The sequence below is a fragment of the Rhinoraja longicauda genome, chromosome 5 (assembly GCF_053455715.1).
Source record: "Rhinoraja longicauda isolate Sanriku21f chromosome 5, sRhiLon1.1, whole genome shotgun sequence".
NCBI classification, from domain to species: domain Eukaryota; kingdom Metazoa; phylum Chordata; class Chondrichthyes; order Rajiformes; family Arhynchobatidae; genus Rhinoraja; species Rhinoraja longicauda.
Window position 1 is genome coordinate 7,418,522 of NC_135957.1, and position 18,888 is coordinate 7,437,409.

The 18,888-nt window shown below is 54.5% G+C and overlaps 1 protein-coding gene across 1 annotated transcript in view; it reads right to left on the reverse strand.

Moving 5' to 3' along the window:
* nvl (nuclear VCP like) overlaps positions 1 to 15,859 on the reverse strand; it is a 33,562-nt gene extending 17,703 nt beyond the window's left edge. The window contains 11 exon segments of the mRNA XM_078399949.1: positions 116 to 217; positions 869 to 1,003; positions 2,091 to 2,167; positions 3,317 to 3,449; positions 4,552 to 4,674; positions 4,676 to 4,804; positions 5,639 to 5,690; positions 7,401 to 7,485; positions 10,333 to 10,385; positions 13,285 to 13,355; positions 15,293 to 15,859. Of these exon segments, the coding sequence (XP_078256075.1) occupies positions 116 to 217; positions 869 to 1,003; positions 2,091 to 2,167; positions 3,317 to 3,449; positions 4,552 to 4,674; positions 4,676 to 4,804; positions 5,639 to 5,690; positions 7,401 to 7,485; positions 10,333 to 10,385; positions 13,285 to 13,355; positions 15,293 to 15,346 (1,014 nt within the window). The 5' untranslated portion in view covers positions 15,347 to 15,859.
* Positions 15,860 to 18,888: the final 3,029 nt, after the last annotated feature.

The following is an 18,888-nucleotide window of genomic DNA, read 5'->3' on the forward strand; positions in this document are numbered from 1 at the left end:
GCCTGTGCCAGGCCCCCTCCACCCACCCCCCCCCCTCCCTCCACGCGCCCCACCCCCATCCAAACCCTCCACCCATCCACACCCCCCCCTCACTGTCCCGGCGCCCCCTCCTCACCACGGCCTCTTCAAACAGGCCCCGCAGCTTCTGCTCGGACTCTCCGGACACGCCGGACACCAGCTCTGTGGCCGCCACCTTCAGCAGGGGAAGCTGCAGCTCCTGCGGACGGGGAGAGAGTGGGGAGGGGTTCAGAGAGAGGGAGAATGCACACATTCCCGCATGCACGTGCGCTTAGACTGTCCGTACACTCACACTGCACACCCAGATGCACGCCTGGCCTGCACACATTAACACATCCTGACAAATCCACACACACACACGCACACAGAGGATCACGCAAACACACACCACCACCTTAGGCTTTGCTTACAAGCGCCCACACACCTCCTGGCCCACGCATGTACGTACACACACCCCCCACATGTACATACACACACCCCCCACATGTATACACACATACACCCCCCACATGTACACACACACACCCTCCACATGTACACACACACACCCCTGCACCTACACACACACCTGGCCCGCGCACATATATATATATACCTGCCCACGTGCTCACACACTCTTGGGCTTCACGCACACACACACACACTCTCCCCAGGGGACACATGATTCCCCACCCTCACCCCTGCGGTGGCCACCTTCAGCAGGGGAAGCTGCAGGCCGTGTGAAGGGCAGGGGTCAGACCTGCACTCGCTCAGGCAGGGGGACATTCCCGGGGTGCCAGCCTCCAGGAGCCGGACCCCCCTGGTGCCGCCACCATTGTGTTCCCCCCACCCCCCCCCCCGCGCCACCTACCCCGGCGATGGCCTGTGCCAGCAGTGTCTTGCCGCAGCCCGGCGGCCCGTGCAGGAGGAAGCCTCGGGGCGGGTGCACTCCCAGCTGCTCGTACACCTCCGGGTGCCGCAGGTGAACCAGGAGCCAGCACACGTCCTGGGGAAGAGGAGACGGAGTCATCATCACTCAGCTGCTCACAGGATCACCCCCCACCCCGTCACCCACCCCCCCCCCCGCTCTGTTAGCCCCGTCTCTGCCTCCACGTTACCCCCACCCTGCCACGGTATCCCGCCCTCACCACCGTAACCCCCGTCTCACCCCCCCCTCTCCCCCATTGCCGTTCCTACTGTCCCTCACCCTCACAATCTCCCCCACTCCCCATCCCCTCACACTCTCTCACTGTGACTTCTACCACTTCCGCCGTCCGTCCCCGTCCCCCCCACCCCCCCCAAACAAAAACTCCCCCCAGACATCTCCCGCCCGACCCACAAAGGAGAGTGGGGTCGGGGAAGGAGTGGGGTGGGGGCCGGGAGGGGAGGGGTGCAGGGTCAGGATGGGGTCAGGGGTAGAGAATGGGATCGGGGGTAGAGAATGGGGTCGGGGGTAGAGATGGGGTCAGGGGGTAGAGATGGGGTCAGGGGGTAGAGAATGGGGTCAGGGGGGTAGAGATGGGGTCAGGGGGTAGAGAATGGGGGTCGGGGTAGAGAATGGGGTCAGGGGTAGAGATGGGGTCAGGGGGTAGAGATGGGGTCAGGGGGTAGAGAATGGGGTCGGGGGTAGAGATGGGGTCAGGGGGTAGAGATGGGGTCAGGGGGTAGAGATGGGGTCAGGGGGTAGAGATGGGGTCAGGGGGTAGAGATGGGGTCAGGGGGTAGAGATGGGGTCAGGGGGTAGAGATGGGGTCAGGGGGTAGAGATGGGGTCAGGGGGTAGAGATGGGGTCAGGGGGTAGAGATGGGGTCAGGGGGTAGAGATGGGGTCAGGGGGTAGAGATGGGGTCAAGGGGTAGAGAATGGGGTCGGGGTAGAGATGGGGTCAGGGGGTAGAGATGGGGTCAGGGGTAGAGATGGGGTCAGGGGTAGAGATGGGGTCAGGGGTAGAGATGGGGTCAGGGGTAGAGATGGGGTCAGGGGTAGAGATGGGGTCAGCGGCTAGAGATGGGGTCAGGAAGGGAGAATGGGGTCAGGGGTGGGGAAGGGTGAATCATTGCCCAGTCTGCCTGGCACCGACAGTACCCGCCTCACCTTTAGGGTCTTGTCGCTGCCACCGACATCCTCAAACGTCAGGGACGAATACTGCACCACCAAACTTCTCTTCGCAGCTGTCAAGAGAAAACGTCTGGTTGCTTTTCACTTGGCATGGCTGTGCGGTACCTCAAATTTCACTGGACCTTAATTGGCACATGTGACAATTAAATTGAATCTTGAAATTCTGAAAATTGATTTTTTTGTGGAGGTGATCAGACTGATCAATGAGGAATGGCCAAGCCCCTTCACGGTAGACCGTGAGGAGAGGACGATATCGGTGGTAACTTGGTCCCACAAAGCTGCTACCAGACTGCCGAACTCTCCAACTCAATGTGCCGACTAATGTACAATACAATACAATACATCTTTATTGTCATTGTACAGGGGTACAACGAGATTGGGAATGCGCCTCCCATACGATGCAATAAATTAATTAGCTAGTCAGTATTAATTTAAACAACCCAATGAAACAAATTAGAAACAGTTTTAAAACAGAATAAAGTGCAAGTAGATCTGTGCCGGTTCACTGTGCGATGTGACCATCCGGCTCAGCAGGACCGGTTCATAGCAGCTATGGCCCTGGGGATGAAGCTGTTCCTGAGTCTGGAGGTGCGGGCGTAGAAGGCCTTGTATCGTCTGCCCGATGGTAGAAGTTCGAACAGACTGTTGCAGGGGTGTGAAGAGTCTTTGTGGATGCTGGTGGCTTTTCTGAGGCAAGCAGACCATGACAACAGCCTGGTGGCGCAGCGGTAGAGTTGCTGCCTCACAGCGCCGGAGACCCGGGTTCCATCCCGACTACGGGCGCCGTCTGTACGGAGTTTGTACGTTCTCCCCGTGACCTGCGTGGGTTTTCTCCGAGATCTTCGGTTTCCTCCCACAGTCCAAAGACGTGCAGGTTTGTAGGGATCGCTGGGCGGCGCGGACTCGGTGGGCCGAAAGGGCCTGTTTCCGCGCTGTATCTCTGAACTAAACTAAAAGTAATAGGTGACGTTTCGGGTCAAGACCCTTCTTCAGACTGATCTACTTGCGCTGCCACTTTCAGGGAGCTGCCTCTGCATATTAATGCTGCAAAGGTCCTGCTGTGTTCTTCCCTCTTGCATGTGACTGAGCGATGGGGGGGCGAGGGGTGTGGGGTGAGCATGTGATTGCGAGGGACGTCTGTTCCCGGGGGTCGGGGGTGAACAGGATGTGTGGTGGGGAGGCGGGCGGTGGTGAACACTCACATGCCCTCTCCAGCACGGAGGCCTCGACAGCCCGGTCTGCGGACCCCTCCGCAGCCTCGTGCCCGTGGTGCCGGCCCCTCCGCCCATTCCTCCTCTTCTTCGGCTCCGGCACCAGCCCAGAACCCTCTGCTCGCTGCAACAAACCATGGGATCTTATAGAGACATATGCAACTCTTAAAGGATTGGACAGGCTAGATGCAGGAAACATGTTCCCGATGTTGGGGGAGTCCAGAACCAGGGGTGACAGTTTAAGAATAAGGGGTTGGCCATTTAGGAGAGATGAGGAAAAACATTTTCACCCAGAGAGTTGTGAATCTGTGGAATTCTCTACCACAGAGGGCAGTGGAGGCCAATTCACTGAAAATGTTCAAGAGAGAGTTAGGTTTAGCTCTTAGGGGGTAACGGAATCAAGGGATGTGGGGAGAAAGCAGGAACGGGGTACTGATTGAGAATGATCAGCCATGATCACATTGGATGGCGGTGCTGGCTCGAAGGGCCAAATGGCCTCCTCCTGCACCTATTTTTCTACGTTTCTATGCCCGCAGATGGAGAGGTTGGCGGTGGGGGGGGGGGGAGAGAAATTCCACATGAATTCCACAGATTCACCACCCTCTGACTAAAGAAATTAATCTCCATCTCCTTTCCAAAGGTACGTTCTGAGCTTGTGCCCTCTGGTCCTGGACTCTCCCACTAGTGGAAACATCCTCTCCACATCCACTGTATCAAGGTTTTTCACTCTTCGGTAAGTATCAATGAGGTCCGCCTGGGAGTGTGGGGGGGGGGGCAGTGGGGGAGAGGGCAGTGGGAGGGGGGGCGGCGGGAGGTGGGGCAGTGGGACGGGGTGGTGGGAGAGGGGGCGGGGGCATAGGGGGCAGTTGGGGAGGGGGAGGTGGACGGCAGTGGGAGGGGGTGGTGGGGGAGGGGGAGGTTGGGGGAGGGGGCGGGCAGTGGGATGGGGGGCGGTGGGGGAGGGGACAGTGGGAGGGGGGACGGTAGTGGGATGGGGGCGGGTAGGGGTGGGGGGAGGGGGGCGGCGGGGGAGGGGGCAGTTGGGGAGAGGGCAGTTGGGGAGAGGGGAGCTGTGGGGGAGGGGGGAGGGGAGGGCAGTGGGGGGAGGGGGCAGTGGGAAGGGGGCGCGGCAGGGGAGGGGGCGGTTGGGATGGGGGGGCGGTGGGGGAGGGGAGGGGGCAGGTTTGCCACAGTTTGACCCCAGCCTGCTGCCCCGGGACACTAACGCTGGCCCTACCTGCGGGCTGGGTGGAGCGTCCGTGTCCCGTGAGAGCATTCGCTGGCGCGCTGTCAATGAACCAGCCGCCCGACGAGGCCTCCGCGGTGACCGAGGACCTCCCCGAACCCCCCGGCTGCGGGCGGGGTGGGCTGTCGCGGGCTGCCGGATCTGGCCGGCCCACCCCCCGTCGCCTCGGCACTGGGCTCCCGCTCAGCTCTCCGGTACAGGCTCAGCAGCGAAGAGTTCATGAGGTTGGTCGGCTGTGGAGGGAGAGAGCAGGTTCTGGGTGGTACACACGACTCACTCTCACACCCCCGCACCCACTCCCCCGACCCCCTCTCTCGCTACTCCCCTCTCACCATTCCCCCCACCCTCTCTGACCCCCTCACTCACCGCCTCCCCTATCACCATCCCCCAAGCTCTCACTCCCCCCCACCCTCACCCACTCCCTCGACCCCCTCTCTCACTCCCCCCACCTACTCTCTCTCTACCCTCACTCTCCCTCACTCACTCCTCCCCACCCTTCCTCACTCCCCCCACCCCTCTCTCCCCACCCCCAATCACCTTCTCATCCCCACCCACCATCCCCCCAAGCTTTCATTCCCTCCCACCCTCTGTCACTCCCCCACCCCATCTCTCTACCCCCACATCTCCTTCACTCCCCCCCACCCTTCCTCACTCCCCCCCACTCCCTCACTCCCCCCACCCTCCCTCATTCCCCCCACCCTCCCTCATTCCCCCATCCTCCCTCACTCTCCCCCACCCTCCTTCATTCCCCCATCCTCCCTCACTCTCCCCCACCCTCCCTCACTTCCCCCCCACTCCCCCTCTCACCATCCCCCCCAACCACCTCACTCCCCTCTCACCATCCACCCCACCATCCTTCACTCTCCCCTCCCCCTCACCTTATCCACCCCCGCCCACCCACTCACCCCCTCTCTCCCCACCCCACCCACCCTCTCACCCCTCCCACCCTCTCACCCCCCCCCCCCCCCACCTTACCCCCCCCCCACCTTACCCCCCCCCCCACCCTCACCATCCCACACAGAGCTGGTTCCTCCTGCCCACGAGATCGCAGTGAGAAATCAACTTACTGGATATTCAGGGAAGTCCTCGTTGTCCGAGGATACTGCGATTAGCTCTGCGCTGCGGAGGGAAAATCAGCAATGAACATGAGGGAATCTAACACAAGGGCATGGCATGGGTCAGACTCAGAGAAAGGTTCCTCTGTAGTGCCCCATCACACACCCCTGGGATCAGACACAGAGTGACGCTCCCTCTGCACCACCCCGTCACACACTCCCAGAATCAGACACAGTGCCGTGAACACTGGTCGTCGCGGGGGGGGGGGGGGGGGGGGGGGGAAGGAGGTGGGGTCGAGTGTATTGTAGATAAAGGTTGACAACATTTTAATCTGATAACTGTTTGATTGTTGTTTGTAAACTGCCAAAGGCAGTCTTGATTATTGTTTATTACTCTGTATTTGCGTTTGATTGAATAAAAGCACCTATTTAAGAGAAAAAAAAGGGTCAGAATGAAACTGCCTGATCAAGAATTACAGCAAAATCTTAATCAGGTAGGCCGGTGGGCCAAGGAATGGAAAATAGAGTTTATTTCAAATAGGTATCGGTCAAACGTGTCTGAAGAAGGGTCTCGACCCGAAACGTCACCCATTCCTTCTCTCCAGAGATGCTGCCTGTCCCGCTGAGTTACCCCAGCTTTTTGTGTCTATCTTCGGTTTAAACCAGCATCTGCAGTTCCCTCGTACACATGGCGTGTTGGTGCCTGTTGGGAGGTAGTTTGAGCTACAGGATGACAACATCTGATCTGAGCAGACAGGATGAGAACGTTCCCAGTGACTGTGGAGGACAGTTTGGGTGTAGAAGTTGGCAACATTCCCAGTGCCTGCTGGTGTTAGTTTGGGCAGACAGGATGAGAACGTTCCCAGTGACTGTGAAGGGCGGTATTGGGTGTAGAAGTTGGCAACGTTCCCAGTGCCTGCTGGTGTTAGTTTGGGCAGACAGGGTGAGAACGTTCCCAGTGACTGTGAAGGGCGGTATTGGGTGTAGAAGTTGGCAACGTTCCCAGTGCCTGCTGGTGTTAGTTTGGGCAGACGGGGTGAGAACGTTCCCAGTGACTGTGGACGATGGTTTGGGTGTAGAGGATGGCAACGTTCCCAGGGCCTGTTCGCAGACAGTTTGGGAGCACAGGATGGGGGCATTCCCACTGCCTGATGGGAGCTAGTATGTGTGAGCAGGATAGTTCGTCGGTGCTAGCTGGGGATGGTTTGAGTGTAGAGGATGCGTGGGTTCCCTGTGCCCGCTGTTTGAGATCAGGCATCAGCAGGTGTCTCTCAATGTCGGTCCTTTCCCGATTGATCTGATGAAGCAGACACGCTGAACGCTGTCACATTACCCACGCAACATGGGCGGCACGGTGGCGCAGCGGTAGAGTTGCTGCCTCACAGCGCCAGAGACCCGGGTTCCATCCCGACTACGGGTGCTGCCTGTACGGACTTTACACATTCTCCCTGTCAGCTACGCGAGTTTTCTCTGAAATCTTCAGTTTCCTCTCACACTCCAAAGACGTGCACGTTTGTAGTTCATTTGGCTTGGTGTGTGTGTAAATTGCTCCTAGTGTGCTTAGGATACGGAGGATTGGTGGTCGGCATGGACTCGGTGGGCTGAAGGGCCTGTTTCCGTGCTATATCTCTAAACTAAACCAGATAAACGACTGCCAGGGACATCAGATCCCACAAAGATGCACCAAGATGAACACAAAGACAGCTTTTAAACACAGACCACAACGGCCAACATCTAACAATCCACACAACTCGGCAGAGGTGCCGGTCCCTACCAGTCTTCATAACGGCTGGGACGTGCACGCTTGGCCAGATGCTCCTCCTCAAAATCCAGAACTTCACCGCTGATCAGTTGGTACACTGCGGAGAAGGACAGGTGGCCGATTAGTTCATTGTCACGTGTACCGAGGTACAGTGAAAAGCTTTCGCTGCGTGCTATCCAGTCAGCGGAAAGACAATGCATGATTACAATCGAGCCGTTCAGTTTATAGATTCATGATAAGGGAATAACGTTTAGTGCAAGGTAAAGCCAGCAAAGTCCAGTCAAGTATAGTCCGACGGTCACCAAAGAGCAGTTCAGCACTGCTCTCTGGTTGTGGTAGGATGATTCAGTTGCCTGATAACAGCTGGGAAGAAACTGTCCCTGAATCTGGAGGTGTGCGTTTTCACACTTCTATTACTTTTGCCTGATGGGAGAGGGGAGAAGAGGGAGTGGCCGGGGTGAGACTGGTCCTTGATGATGCTGCTGGCCTTGCCGAGGCAGCGCGAGGTGTAAATGGAGTCAGTGGAAGGGAGGTTGGTTTGTGTGATGGTCTGGGCTGCGTCCACAATTCGCTGCAATTTTTTCTTACGGAGCGGGGAGCTGTGAACCTTGATGACCTACCCAGGTGGCAAGGCAGCTCGGCTTGTGCTTGACAAGGTTATAAGCCACAGCACAGAATGTTAGAGCAGAGAGGTTACGCTGGGATCGTGCACAACACCAGTCGGCCCACGGGGCGAGCATCGCCGACAGCCCTGGGCTCCGTACAGGAAAGGTGTGACTGGAGAGGAGTGGGAGCAGAGCAGCCTGATATGGACACTGTCAGGGAACTGTCATTGTAGCTGTCAGTGAAGGGTGGATGAGCGAGGGCCATTTGAAGCACAAGGGAGACTTCATTGAGCTGCATGAAACTGGCGGAATCAGACTTTCATAGAAACATAGACAATAGGTGCAGGAGGAAGCCATTCGGCCCTTTGAGCCAGCACCGCCATTCATTGCGATCATGGCTGATCATCCACAATCAATACCCCGCTCCTGCCCTCTCCCCATATCCCTTGATTCTGCTAGCCCCAAGAGCTCTATCTAACTCTCTTTTAAATTCATCCAGTGAATTGGCCTCCACTGCCTTCTGAGGCAGAGCATTCCACAAATTCACAACTCTCTGGGTGAATTATTTTTTTCTCATCTCAGTTTTAAATGGCCTCCCCTTTATTCTTAGACTGTGTGGCCCCTGGTTCTGGACTCCCCCAACATTGGGAACATTTTTCCTGCATTTAGCTTGTCCAGTCCTATTATAATTTAATACATTTCTATAAGATCCCATCCCATCCTTCTAAACTCCAGTGAATACAAGCCCAGTCTTTCCATTCTGTCCTCATATGTCAGTCCCGCCATCCCGGGGACTAACCTCATGAACCTACGCTGCACTGCCTCAATAGCAAGGACGTCCTTCCTCAAATTAGGAGACCAAAACTGCACACAATACTCCAGATGTGGTCTCACCAGGGCCCTCTGCAACTGCAGAAGGACCTTTTTGCTCCTGTACTCAAATCCTCTCGTTATGAAGGCCAACATGCCATGGGCTTTCTTCACTGCCTGCTGTACCTGCGTGTTTACTTTCATTTTCCCTCAATGCCTCACAGCGCCGGAGACTCAGGTTCGATCCCGACTACGGGTGCTGCTGTCTGTACGGAGTTTGTACGTTCTCCCCGTGACCGCGTGGGTTTTCTCCGAGATCTTCGGTTTCCTCCCACACTCCAAAGACGTGCAGGTTTGTAGGTTAATTGGCTTGGTGTACGTATGAATTGTCCCTAGTGTATGTAGGACAGTGTTAATGTGCGGGGATTGCGGGTCGGTGCGGACTCGGTGGGCCGAAGGGCCTGTTTCCGCTCTGTATCTCTAAACTAAACTAAAAACAATCCAAGTCCATCCAACTCTCCTGGCAGCTAATACCTTCTTATCCTGGCATAATTCTGGTAATCCACCCTTTCCAAAGCCTCCATATCCTTCCGGTATTGCAGTGACCAGAACTGCATGCAATACTCCACATGTAGCCGAACCAGAGTCTTCTTGACTCTTATAGTCAATGCCCTGACCAATGATGGCAAGCATACCATGTGCCTTCTTTACCACTCTGTCCGCTTGTGTTGCCACTTTCAGGGAGTTATGGACTTGGACATCTGCGTCCCTGTGTACATCACCACACAAGGCTGCTGCTCTTACACCGTCCCTCCTCCACTCTCAGGCCCACGCCACCCAGCAGGGTCCCACCACAGTGTTGGAACGTCACATCCACAAACTGCACCGCCACCCTCCAATTCCACCCCCCCCCCCCCCACCCCTCGGCAATGTGACCCTACACCAAGCTAAGATGAAGGGGAAAAACAAAGAACTGCGGACAATAAGTGCAGGAGGAGGCCATTCGGCCCTTCGAGCCAGCACCACCATTCAATGTGATCATGGCTGATCATTCTCAATCAGTACCCCGTTCCTGCCTTCTCCCCATATCCCCTGACTCCGCTATCCTTAAGAGCTCTATCTAGCTCTCTCTTGAAAGCATTCAGAGAATTGGCCTCCACTGCCTTCTGAGGCAGAGAATTCCACAGATTTACAACTCTCTGAGTGAAAAAGCTTTTCCTCATCTCAGTTCTAAATGGCCTACCCCTTATTCTTAAACTGTGGCCCCTGGTTCTGGATTCCCCCGACATTGGGAACATGTTTCCTGTCTCTAACGTCTCCAACCCCTTAATAATCTTATATGTTTCGATAAGATCCCCTCTCATCCTTCTAAATTCCAGTGTATACAAGCCTAGTCGCTCCAATCTTTCAACGCTGGTTAATACACAAAAGGACATAAAGTGCTGGAGTAACTCCTGGAGAGGATGGATGGGTGGGTGACGTTTCGGGTCGGGACCCTTCCTCCGACCAAGGGTGTCTGACTGACTCACCCTTCTCCACCTGGATCCGGAAGACGTTCTTCTTCCTGCGGCCATAGTCCATGCTGCAGAGGGGAAGAGGAGATGCTTACACCAAGCCAAACACTCTCTCGCTCCTCCCCCCCACATCTCCACCCATCCCGGTGACATTTCATTCCTTTGTTTAGAAAGGAATGTTGCGGCTTTCCGTCAGGCCAAACCCTATTTCCCGTTGAATCCCGTGTTATAAATGGAGATCCGCTCCCACAGGGCTTATTCTTCCCAACGTTACTGCAGGCGCTGATTCCCAGTGTGGAGCATTTAAGGGACTGCCGTGTCAGATCCCAAAGCAAACCTTCTACGCGGCCAACAGCTGCACCTGGAGACCAGTGACTGCAGACGCTGCAATCCAGAGCAAAAACAAATTGAAGGTTTGACGGTGAAGGGCAGAGATGGATGAGGGGAGAGGAAAGGGAAGGCAGATGGAGCCAGATAAAGGAGGGAAGGGCACAAAGTGCTGGAGTAACTCAGCGGGTCAGGCAGCATCTCTGGAGAACGTGGATAGGTGACGTTTCACAGAGTGCTGGAGTAACTCAGCGGGTCAGGCAGCATCTCTGGAGAACATGGATAGGTGACGTTTCAGAGTGCTGGATTAACTCAGTGGGTCAGGCAGCATCCCTGGAGAACATAGATGACTTTTCACAGAGTGCTGGAGTAACTCAGCGGGTCAGGCAGCATCTCTGGAGAACATGGATAGGTGACGTTTCACAAAGTGCTGGAGTAACTCAGCGGGTCGGGCAGCATCTCTGGAGAAAGTGGATAGGTGACGTTTCCAGGTCGAGATCTTTCTTCAGAATGGAAGGGTGGAAATAGGAAATACATTAACTTCAACCTTCCAGCCTTCAGTCTGAATGTAGACACATACAATTAAACGCATATCAAATACCATATATCTTATGGATATAACTCATAACAAACAATGCATGTTACAGTTGTACAAGAAGTTGGTGCAGCCACTTTTGGAATATTGTGTTCTGTTTTGGTTGCCCCTCTACAGGAAAGATGTTAAGCTGGAAAGGGTGCAGAGATTTGCGAAGATGTTGCCAGGACCTGAGGCCCTGAGCTATCAGGAGAGGTTGGGCAGGCGAGGATTTTATTCCTTGGAACACAGGAGGCTGAGGGTTGATCTTATAGATCATGAGGTGAACAGACAGGGTAAATGCACGGTCTTTTACCCAGAGTAAGGGAATCAAGTACTGGAGGACATGGTGAAAGGGGAAAGATTTAATAGGAACCTGTGGAGCAACATTTTCCACAGAGACTGGTGGGTAAGTGGAACGAGCTGCAAGAAAAGGTTGAAGCGATTACTATAACAACATTTAAAAGATATTGGGGCAGGTACATGGATAGGAAAGGTTGAGAGTGATAAGGGCCAAACTCGGTTGGATGGGGCTAGCACAGATGAAGCATCTTGATCGGCATTGTCAAGGTGAGACAAAGGGCCCGTTTCCACACCGGATGATTCTATGGTCATTTATTATAAGAAGATAACTGCAGATGCTGGTACAAATCAAAGGTATTTATTCACAAAATGCTGGAGTAACTCAGCAGGTCAGGCAGCATCTCAGGAGAGAAGGAATGGGTGACATTTCGGGTCGAGACCCTTCTTCAGACTGATGTCAGGGGGGGCGGGACAAAGGAAGGATATAGGTGGAGACGGGAAGATAGAGGGAGAACTGGGAAGGAGGAGGGGAAGGGAGGGACAGAGGAACGATCTAAAGTTGGAGAAGTCGATGTTCATACCGTTGGGCTGCAAGCTGCCCAGGCGAAATATGAGGTGCTGTTCCTCCAATTTCCGGTGGGCCTCACTATGGCACTGGAGGAGGCCCATGACAGAAAGGTCAGACTGGGAATGGGAGGGGGAGTTGAAGTGCTCGGCCACCGGGAGATCAGCTTGGTCAATGCGGACCGAGCGCAGGTGTTCAGCGAAGCGATCGCCGAGCCTGCGCTTGGTTTCGCCGATGTAAATAAGTTGACATCTAGAGCAGCGGATGCAATAGATGAGGTTGGAGGAGGTGCAGGTGAACCTCTGTCTCACCTGGAAAGACTGTTTGGGTCCTTGGATGGAGTTGAGGGGGGAGGTAAAGGGACAGGTGTTGCATCTCGTGCGGTTGCAGGGGAAAGTGTCCGGGGATGGGGTGGTTTGGGTAGGAAGGGACGAGTGGACCAGGGAGTTACGGAGGGAACGGTCTCTGCGGAACGCAGAAAGGGGAGGGGATGGGAAGATGTGGCCAGTGGTGGGGTCCCGTTGTAGGTGACGGAATGTTCACAATATAAACTTGCTGGCCCTGTGACAGACCATGAAAACCGCCAGAAAGACACCAAGATTATATAAGAAAATAACTGCAGATGCTGGTACAAATCGATTTATTCACAAAATGCTGGAGTAACTCAGCAGGTCAGGCAGCATCTCGGGAGAGAAGGAATGGGTGACGTTTCGGGTCGAGACCCTTCTTCAGACACCAAGATTGTTCTACACTCTCACACTCAGCATGTTTAATAGCCTCGTGTCGCACTTTCCCAAAGGCCACTGAAAGTCCAAATACTCCACGACCTGCTTCAGCCAATCTGCGGTATCGCAAACTGCTGGAGTAACTCAGCGGGTCAGGCAGCATCTAGAACGGAAGGAATGGGTTACGTTTCGGGTCGAGACCCTTCTTCAGACTGAAGAAGGGTCTCGACCCGAAACGTCACCCATTCCTTCTTTCCTAGATGCTGCCTGACCCGCTGAGTTACTCCAGCAGTTTGTGAATAAATACCTTCGATTTGTACCAGCGCCTGCAGTTATCCTGCACTGCTTCAGCCAATCTACTCATCTAAATGCAACATCTAAATATAGCAAACCATTTGTCAAGGTGCTTTGAGAAAGTGAGGCTCATCCAGGAAAGGGAAGCTGGACGAGCTCTGACCCGAGATGGAGCTCACCTGTACTGCCGCTGGAGGTCAGAGGCCATGATCGCGAGGTCCACATACTGACTGCTGCTGTTGCTGAGGTACTGCAATAGGTCACAACAAACGGCACACCGTCACTCTCAGCATGACACCCTTTCCACAACCTCACACCCTCCCTATGACCAGCGACCTGCACCCTTCCCACGCCCTTGCACAGCCCCCCCCTGCTCCTCTCCACCCACCCCATGACCCACAACCTTCCCATGACCCCACACCCTTCCATGACCCACGACCCCGCAACCTTCCCATGACACCACACCCTTCCATGACCCACGACCCCACACCCTCCCATGACCCGTGACCCCGCACCCTCTCCATAACTCACGACCCCTCCCCCACCCTCCCTGCAACCACACCCGCACACGCACCCTGCAATCCCACACACCCTTCTGCCAACCCACACCCAAATTACTTCAGGAACATTTGCAGGTTCTGTTTTTCCTGTTATTAATTCACCAGCCTTATTTGCCGGCGGTTCCTGGCCGATGTTAGTTACCTTCTTTCTATTTCTCTATCCATAAAAACTTAATTAGTTTGTTTTGATGTCACATTAAGTTTTCTCTCAACACCTATTTTCTCCCATTTTACAAGCTTAAAAACAACCCAATCCCACTTAAAAATGCCCTCGTTTTCAATTTAACATTATCCTTGACCTTCTTTGTTGACCACTGGTTTTGCCTCTTTCTCACGGAACTCCCCTTTCTAACTTTGGTAAATTTGTGCTGAATGGCACAAGAGACTGCAGATGCTGACATCTTGTATGGGCGGCACGGTAGCGCAGCGGTAGAGTTGCTGCTTTACAGCGAATGCAGCGCCGGAGACTCAGGTTCGATCCTGACTGCGGGTGCTGCACTGTAAGGAGTTTGTACGTTCTCCCCGTGACCTGCGTGGGTTTTCTCCGAGATCTTCGGTTTCCTCCCACACTCCAAAGATGTACAGGTATGTAGGTTAATTGGCTGGGTAAATGTAAAAATTGTCCCTAGTGGGTGTAGGATAGTGTTAATGTACAGGGATCGCTGGGCGGCACGGACTTGGAGGGCCGAAAAGGCCTGTTTCCGGCTGTAGATATATGATATGATATGATGATATGTTTATGTGACAAATAAACTTGACTTGACTTGAAAACAGTGCTGGAAGAACCTCGTGGGACTGGCGCCACCTGCAGAGGAAAATGCAAATGGCACTGTCTGTCCAATTACCTTCCTGGATGCTGCCTGACCCAGTGAGTTTCCCCAGCACTTTGTTTTATTGTTATGGATCAGCTCTTTGACAATGTGCCACTGTTCGTCTACTGACATGTCTCAACTTATTTCCCAGTCCACCTTAAATAACTTCAACTACATTTAATTATTATTGCCCTGGTTTAAATTGAAGACAGTGGCTCGATCCTGAGGTTTAGTTTAGTTTGGAGATACAGAGTGGGAACTTACAACCCAGCGAGTCCATGCTGACCAGCGATCCCTGTTCACCAGCAGTATCCTACACACTAGGTATTTATTCATAAAATGCTGGAGTAACTCAGCAGGTCAGGCAGCATCTCAGGAAAGAAGGAATGGGTGACGTTTCGAGTCGAGACCCTTCTTCAGACTCACATGCTCTCCATCTCCTCGATAACTTCCGGTTTCCAGGCCCCCACTCCCTCATCTTTAGTTATTTTTTTATCTTACACACTAGGGACAATTTACAATTTTTACCGCAGCCAAGACCCTGCATATCTTTAGAGTGTGGGAAGAAACTGGAGCACCCGAGGAAAACCCAAGCAGTCACAGGGAGAACGTGCAAACTCCGTAAAGATGGCACCCGTAGTCAGGATCGAAGCCGGGTCTCTGGCACTGTGCGGCAGCAACTCTACCACTACGTCACCGTGAGGTGTTCACCTTCAAACTGAATATGATCATAATATGCTCAGAGGGTCAATCTGCACATGATCTGTTGACCCTTCATGATCCACTCCCAGGAACGATCCTGCTTCACCAGGTACCTGTTTCACTCGGTGCTTCAGTCGTGCATCGATCATGGGGCCTCTGTTCTTCATGCTCGCAGCGTGTTCTTAACGACTGCCCTCTGCCTGGAACTGGAGACGTCCGAAAATCAGAGGGCAGCCCACGGATGGTTGCGACTCATCGAGAGAATGGTCAGTGATTTGGACTTTCTTCATGCAAGATGGAGCTAAATGAGTTTGGTGTGTCCAAGAGGGTTTCTTGGAACAGTGTGTGGATATTACGACTGAAAGGAGGACAACACTGGATGTTGTATTGGGAAAAGAGCCTGGTCAGGTGACTGGAGTTTCAGTGGGAAAGCGTTTTGTGGGGCTTTTTACATGTACGAGAGGGCAACCAGGGAGAAGGCAGGAACGCTCAAAACTAAAGGAGAAAATTAGTGCTTGAAGACAGAAGATGTAGGCGAGGCACTAAACGAGTACTTTACCAAGGAGGAGGACATGGAAGGCAATGAGATCAGTGTGGGGAATACTAACATACAAGGGCAGTTTAAGATCAAGAAAGAGGTGGACGTTGATCTCAAACTGTTAAATTGTCCTAGCATATTAGTGTTCCCACACCAGGGAGTTCCCCTTCAGTTTAAGTCTCCCCCCTGCCTCCCACCCCTCCCTCTCCTCCTTGGCCCAGCCCCAGCCCCGGTCCCTACCCATCGGATCTAACACCTACCCCCGGTCTCTGTCCCTGTTCCCCTTCCCCAGTCCCTGTTCCCCTACCCCAGTCTCCCTACCCCCTGTTCCTCTTTCCCGTTTCCCAGTCCATGTCCCTCTACCCCAGTCCCCTGTTCCCCAACCCCAGTCTCCGTCCCCCTACCCCAGCCCCCTGTTCCTCTTCCCCATTCCCCAGTCCATGTCCCTCTACCCCAGTCCCTGTTCCCCTACCCCAGTCCCCTGATCCCCCACCCCCCAGTCCCCTGTTCCCCTACCCCCCGGTCCCTTACCACACAGTCCTCGGTCCCCTGATCCCCAGTCCCTGTTCCCCTACCCCAGTCCCCCTATCCCAGTTCCCCAGTCCCCCTATCCCAGTTCCCCAGTCCCGTTCCCCTGTTCCCCTGTCCCCTATTCCGCAGTCCCCTGATCCCCAGTCCCCTGATCCCCAGTTCCCTGAACCCCAGTCCCCTGATCCCCAGTCGCTGTTCCCCAGTTCCCTGAACCCCTACCTCCTGTTCCCCTACCCAGGTCCCCCGTTCCGCTGTTCCCTGTTCCCCAGTCTCAGGGGACTGGGGAACAGCGACTGGGGACTGGGGATCAGGGTCCCCAGTCGCAGTTCCCCAGTCCCCTGATCCCCAGTTCCCTATTCCCCAGTCCTCTGATGTCCCAGTCCCCAGTCTGAAGAAGGGTCTCGACCCGAAACGTCACCCATTCCTTCTCTCCTGAGATGCTGCCTGACCTGCTGAGTTACTCCAGCATTTTGTGAATAAATACCCAGATCCCTATTCCCCAGTCCCCCAGTCTCCTGTTCCCCAGTTCCCTGAACTCATACCTTCTGTTCCCCTACCCAAGTCCCCCGATCCCCAGTTCCCAAGTCCCCTGTTCCTCAGATCCCCACCGCTCTATTATCTTTGATCCCCAGCCCCCTGTTCCCCTACCCAGGTCCCCTGTTCCCCAATACCGTTCCCCAGTCCCCATATCCTCAGATCCATGTTCCCCATCCCCTGTTCCTCAGATCCCCAGCGCTCTATTATCTTTGATCCCCAGTCCCCTGTTCCCCAGTCCCCTGTTCCCCAGCCCAGGTCCCCTGTTCCCCAGATCCATGTTCCCCAGCCCAGGTCCCCTGTTCCCCAGTTCCCTGTTCCCCAGTCCCATGTTCCCCTGTTCCCTGTTCCCCAGTCCCATGTTCCCCTGTTCCCTGTTCCCCAGTCCCATGTTCCCCTGTTCCCTGTTCCCCAGTCCCCTGTTCCCCTGTACCCCAGTTCCCCAGCCCAGGTCCCCTGTTCCCTGATCCTCAGATCCATGTTCCCATGTCCCCTGTTCCCCAGTCCCCTGTTCCCCAGTCCCATGTTCCCTGTTCCCCAGTTCCCTGGATCCATGTTCCCATGTTCCCCAGTCCCCTGCCCAGGTCCTGTTCCCCATCCCCTGTTCCTCAGATCCCCAGCGCTCTATTATCTTTGATCCCCAGTCCCCAGTTCCCCGATACCTGCGCGAAATAACCACTTATGAGGTGTTTGCGCAGTAATCAACCAGAACCAGATACAGATCCCCTACCCCAGTCCCTGTACATATGTACATAAGTACCTTGGTTCCCGTCCCCCTGCCCCGGTACAAGTGTGTGTGTATATATGTATATATATGTATATATAACAAGTCTGTAATGATCTCAGTACCTGGTCCCGGGTCCGTCTCTCTGTCACAATGCGATGGGTCCTCACAGAGCCCGTCCTTGCCCCGCCTGCAGGAGCGCGACCCGGACAGGTTACCGGACGGACCAGGCCCCGAGGCCACGCATGCGCGCTCCATGCCGCCCGCCGGCCGGCCGCCATGTTGAGAAGGGCAGCAGCGCGCAGCCGCAGTGCGGCGCGGGGGTTCCCCTGCAGATGCCGCAATCCTGAGACAAACACCAGTGTGATAGCGTGTGGGAGGAACCGCAGATGCTGGTTTACACCCAGGATAGATTCTACTTTCAAGTCACTCCTGCAGCACCCATGGTCAGGATCGAACCCGGGTCTCTGGCGCTGTAAGGCAGCAACTCTACCTCTGCGCCACCGTGCTGCCTCCAGAGGCTGGGGATCCTGCTTTGAAGGACTTGCCTCCTGATACCCTAAAGCAGTGCTTCTTAAACTATTTCAGTCTCATTCACCCTTGAGTCTTTATCACAAAATTTAATTCACCCTCGACTAAACTTTCTTATGTTTTGTTTGGTAATTTTCATCTTATTCTCCCTTGTGAGAAAACAATATTATAAATTAAGTAATTCACCCTTCTAGTTTCATTCACCCCAAAATAATTTCATTCACCCTTGGGTGAACCATTCACCAGTTTAAGAAGCACTGCCCTAAAGTCTCGACACCATCCACAAGGTGTAAATCAGTCGTGTATTGGAACGTTCTCCACGGATGTGAGCAGTTCCAACAATTCTCAAGTCATTCAACACCACCTGGGACAAAGTAGCTCGCTTACCCGAGGCCCATTCACCATCCTCACCACCCACTCTCCTCTTCACTGTGATCATGGATGATCATTCAATGTGATCATGGCTGATCATTCTCATTCAGGAACGGGGTACTGATTGAGAATGATCAGCCATGATCACATTGAATGGCGGTGCTGGCTCGAAGGGCCGAATGGCCTACTCCTGCACCTATTGTCTATTGACCTGGCTTGCAGTGATGCCAGTGTGTACCAGGTACAAGATGCACTGCTGTTACCAGCCCAGGCATTTCCCACACCCACAGGGGTCGAGCTGCCTGTCCGTGGGTGCGGGGGGAAGAGAGGGGAAGTTTTGTTGCCTCCATCACAGTGAGGGGGTGTTTGGAGTCACTGTGATGGATGTTTGTGTTGGGGTCGGGTGTCCTGTGTTCTTTTCTTTTTGCTGTATTTTGTGTGACTGCTGAAATTTCGCTCGGTGTTGTGCCGAGTGACAA